This window comes from Lolium rigidum, chromosome 3, assembly GCF_022539505.1.
Source record: "Lolium rigidum isolate FL_2022 chromosome 3, APGP_CSIRO_Lrig_0.1, whole genome shotgun sequence".
Taxonomy (NCBI): domain Eukaryota; kingdom Viridiplantae; phylum Streptophyta; class Magnoliopsida; order Poales; family Poaceae; genus Lolium; species Lolium rigidum.
This window is the reverse complement of record NC_061510.1, coordinates 343,488,700-343,493,445: the sequence shown is the minus strand read 5'-3', so window position 1 is coordinate 343,493,445 and position 4,746 is coordinate 343,488,700. Positions and strand designations below refer to the sequence as shown.

Genomic DNA, 4,746 nt, shown 5'->3' with positions numbered 1-4,746 from the left:
CCGAGGAGGATGACGACTGAGTGTTGTTTCTTTGCAGTGAAAATAGGCACGGAGGTTTCTAGTTGTTCTTCGTCGAAAAACCCAACGGGGGTACCGTCAACAGCTGGATTTTCCAGTTTGGGTGACTAGGTGTGTCTGAGAGTGTTCTTTCTTGGCAACGAACACACGAAATCTGCGATGCTAACACTAGTTAGGTTTCGTTATTTTGCAATGTTATAAATTTATGTCAACAATGGTTCAAACTATGTATTAGTTTGTGGAAACCATGTTCCCAATTATGTATTAGTTTGTAGAATGTTTCTTCTCCCTATTAAAATAAAAGAATGTATTTTAATATTAAAAAAGTTTGGGGGCGGCGTTTGGAGGACGCGGCTGGGGAGCGATGTCCCCCAAATGCAGCACGAGCAAAACACATCCCTAAGAGCATCTCCACCGGCACCTCCCATAGCGGCCCCGATAGCGATTTGGGGGCCGGGAGCAAAAATGGGCTCGCACCGGCGCACCCCAAATGGCGCCGACCAATTTTCGAGCCCAATAGAATCGCCGGCAACCCCGTGCCGGTCCCATCGCCAAGGGCGTGAATCGGGCGCGCCGGCGCCTTGCGAGGATGGAATTTTTGGGCGTGGGAGCCACCTGTCAGTGACACCAGGGCGCCGCGCGGGATATTTTACCGCCACGACGCCTGGCCGAAAACTCTCCCGCCACGGTGCCGCGCGGGAAAGTCTCCCGCCACGACACCGCCCGAGATGTTTCCCGCCTCGCCGGCGGTCTATATTATCCCTCCTCCCCCTCCATTGCTGCAAAAACCCAAGAAAAAAGCACAATGTGGGATTCGTGGGACGAGGCGGCGCTAGAGGCGGCCGTAGAAGTGTTGGAGGCGGACCCGCAGCTCGCAGAGTACGAGGGGTGTGAGGAGGCGGCGCTAGCGGCGACCGTAGATGCCTACGACGCGGGCGAGCGGTAGCGCCAGGAGGCGGAGCGGCGGGAGCGGAGGGAGCGCGGGGAGGCGCGGTGGGAGGCGGAGCGGCAACGCCAGGAGGCGGAGCGGCGGCGCCATGAGGAGGAGAACCGGGTGGCGCTCGAGGAGGCGGAGCGGCTGGAGTTCCAGGAGGCGCGGCGGCAGCGGGAGGCGGCGAGCCAGCGCCGGTGGGAGGCGCGGCGGCAGAAGGGGTGGGAGGAGCTTGCGCTGTGGCGGTTGCAGCGGGAGGAGACACAGCGTCAGGATGAAGTCTACGATGCGCGTCGTTTGGCGGAGATGCAGCTCCGGCTACAGAGGCAAGAGTTGGATCACCTTCGGCGGCGGGAGGAGCTGGAGCAGCAGCTGCGTCAGGAGGCGGTGGCCGCGGATAGAGCCGCCTATTTGATGTTCGTGGCGAAGAGAGCAGCGGGGGATCAACGACGGAGGAACATGGTAGAGAGCATGGGAGAGAGCTCCGGTCGATCGTCCACCTCCATAGAGCCGGGTGGCCAGTAGGTAGTAGGCCAGAGATAAGCAGGTTTCAAATGTGGGGATTGATGAGTGAATAATGTTTTACTCGGATTTGACCGAAAATATTATTCATTCCTCGATCCTCGATCCTGAATGACATTAAAATGAAACTCTAAGCATAATATGTAGTTTGTGTAAAAAAACTTCTATCAAACCACCATTTTGAGGATGCCGGTGTGGGAACAGCCCCCTAAATAGAGGATGCAGTAGTGACGTGCCCGAAATGAAGATGTCCCCACTCTCAATTCACTCCCGCTCTCTCGCATCGTTACCCACACCACAGGCAGCCAAAGACGCACACCAATCCCACCGCCACCTCCTGGCCCGCGGTTCTGCCCGCCGCCTCCGCGGCCACGGCCACGGCGACGGCGTCGTCCTTCTCACCCACCACCGCAGCATCCTAGCTGTCGCATGTCGCCCTGGCGCGTCGCGGCCAGCGGCTCCGTCGGAATCCACCCCGTCCCGCGCGCGTATCCACCACGCACCCGCTCTCCAGGTCGCCCAGGATGACTCCTCCGCGTACGCCCTGGCCCTGATGAAGGTACGTAGGGCCATGGCTCTGATTCAATTTCGGGTTGGATGATTTGGTCTGGTTGTAGGGGGCGGATGCCTGATTTTGATCGCTCTCTGCAGCATACTGATCCGATAGGGGTGGGCCTCGCCATGGAGGCGGTCGCCGAGGTTGCCCCCGTCTTCATATTATTGCACGAATAGGAGGAGCCGTGTATCTTAGCCACCGCTGCTCCGCCGGAGACGGCGCTCTCCACGGAGGACGACTCCTTGCGGGAATCCATGGCCTCCGCCGCTCTGCCGGAGACGGCGGTTCAGATCCAGCGTCCCGGCCGCCAACCGCCTCCGCACTCCCCAACGCCCACCACCGACGCCTCCCGCCACCAACGCGCTCAGAGGAAAGCAGCCCCGTACAGGCCCTGTTGGTTACCGAGCGAGGAGACAGTCGATTAAATACGAAGCAGGTCGCCTCTAATCCAGGTTCCACCTCTCGCTGTCGCTCCCTCCGGCCGTGACGCTTCTTCTCTACAATCTGTATTGACATCAACAGTAGTTGCTTAACACAAATCTAGATTTGCTTAGCGGGTAAGGATCTAGAGAACACACTTCTAGCGAGATAGTTTATCTGCTGCTAAGATAGCTTCAGACCACTCTGCCCCTGCAGAACTTGACTCGACATGGTCTTCTCTTCAGCCACAGCAACAGCTTGTGTCAATCTGTATTGACATCATAGCTTGCCAGAATAACCTCAATGGTTTTACACATGTCTCTTCACAGCTTATCTTTATTCTTGTTTTGCATTCACATATTTTTGTGTGTGGGTTCCTGGGGTTTGTGTAGCATCGATTTAGACCAGGTGTATAATATTGCGGAGTAATGTGTAATGCTGGACCGTCTTCATGTCGCTGCATAAAAATAGATGCCAACTGACAACAATTTCGATAGGTGATGGTTGATATCACCTGTCAAAATGTGTTCCATCTTGTCTGCTCCAAATTTGGGTTGCCTATTCTAGATGTTTTGGAAGGCTGCACTTGGCGATTTCATTCAATACCTTCCATACTCAACTTGTAGATATCCTTGATCAGCATTGTGCTACTAGTATTCCCTGCCGACTTTACAAAGTTTGCTCCGGGAATTCTTGTAGATGGATGCAAATCATCTATTTTCGTGCTGGTTCGCTAGTTCCAGTCTGAATGAATCTGCTATGAGGAGCTATCTTGGTACGTTAGTTGGACGCACTGTGTCACGTGAAGCAGTTTCGTATTCCCTATCATCTTGTATTGCTTACTATTTTTTTGGGTAGATAATTAGGAAACAAAGATCTAGATGTACCTGTTTTGGTGGGACATTGTACGCTTCAGAGTTCAGATAGAACCCATCCTACGATGCTAGAGTAGTCCTGACTAGAAACAAAATATCGGCGGCCGATTGCTGGTGTTTTTTTTTCTGAGGGCAAAAACTTTTGCTTAAGCCTTCGGCGACACCGGGTCATTGCCTCCAGACGCCTCTCTCTTCTGCAGCCGTCCCTTCTCGTTCGCTAGGGTTTCCTGTCCTCCCAAATCTACCCCCGGCCTATTGCTGGTGTTTTTTTCCCGAGGGCAAAAACTTTCTACTTAAGCGTTCGGCGACACCGGGTCATTGCCTCCAGACGCCTCTCTCTTCTGCAGCCGCCCCCTTCTCATTCGCTAGGGTTTCCTCTCCTCCCAAATCTATCCCCGATCCCCAACCTCCACCCGTCCATGGCGGCCGAGGACCCGAAGAAGATGATCACGCTCAGGTCCTCCGACGGGGAGGAGTTTGAGGTGGAGGAGGCGGTGGCGATGGAGTCGCAGACGATCCGTCACATGATCGAGGACGACTGCGCCGACAACGGGATCCCGCTCCCCAACGTCAACTCCAAGATCCTCTCCAAGGTAATTGAGTATTGCAAAAAGCACGCCCAGCTGGCGGCCAAGCCCGTGGCCGATGGCGCTTCTGCCCTGTCCTCCATGGAGGACATCAAGAATTGGGAGGCCGAGTTCGTCAACGTCGACAAGGCCACCCTCTTTGACCTTAGCCTCGCCGCCAACTACCTCAACATCAAGGGGCTGCTGGACCTCACCTGCCAGACCGTCGCCGACATGATCAAGGGCATGACACCGGAGGAGGTCCGCAAGACCTTCAACATCAAGAACGACTTCACCGCTGAGGAGGAGGAGGCGATCCGCAGGGAGAACCAGTGGGCCTTTGAGTAAATCTACAACCTGTAGTGTTGCTCGTCGTTTCCGTATTTGAATGCTACTTTTTAATGTCATAATTAGTGTCTTTGAGTCGAGGTCTGCTTTGTGAACATCCTCAGTGGTTGCTTATGTGTGCAAGAAGAAAAACTATCTATCTATCTATCGTTGGTCAGTGGTCATTGCTTGTGCTGCACAACCGAGTTCATATCGTCAACTGGAATTGATTTTGCAGCTTTATTTATGCAGTCCTGTGCCATTTTAACCAAGAACCAACCCACTTCAACCCTGCTGGCCTCCAAAGCTAACACTAATCATATACTCATAGTTTAACAGAACAGAATGCTAGCAAGTTAATCTGCTAAGACAGTTTTTGCTCTACAATCTGTATTTACATCAACAGTAGTTGTTTAACACCATATCAGATTAACATGTGGTTAAGGATCTGGAGAACAGACTGCTAGAAAGATAGTTTAATCTGATGCTAAGATAGCTTGAGAGCACTCTGCCCCTGCACTACTTGCTTCC

General features: G+C 53.6%; 1 protein-coding gene across 2 annotated transcripts; it reads left to right on the top strand.

Annotated features, from left to right (window-relative positions):
- Positions 1-223: 223 nt before the first annotated feature.
- Positions 224-4,236, top strand: LOC124700180 (SKP1-like protein 1). 2 transcript variants are annotated; one of them, XM_047232347.1, is made up of 2 exons: positions 224-235; positions 3,763-4,236. In XM_047232347.1, exons 1-2 carry the CDS (start codon positions 224-226, stop codon positions 4,234-4,236), a joined length of 486 nt encoding a protein of 161 aa, XP_047088303.1. The 2 variants fall into 2 exon arrangements, with proteins under 2 accessions (XP_047088303.1, XP_047088302.1); XM_047232346.1 differs by lacking the exon at positions 224-235 and having other exon boundaries at positions 3,742-4,236.
- Positions 4,237-4,746: the final 510 nt, after the last annotated feature.

Coding starts and splice junctions, on each gene's coding strand:
- LOC124700180 (XM_047232346.1), top strand. CDS start 3,742: ATGGCGGCCGAGGACCCGAAGAAGATGATCACGCTCAGGTCCTCCGAC.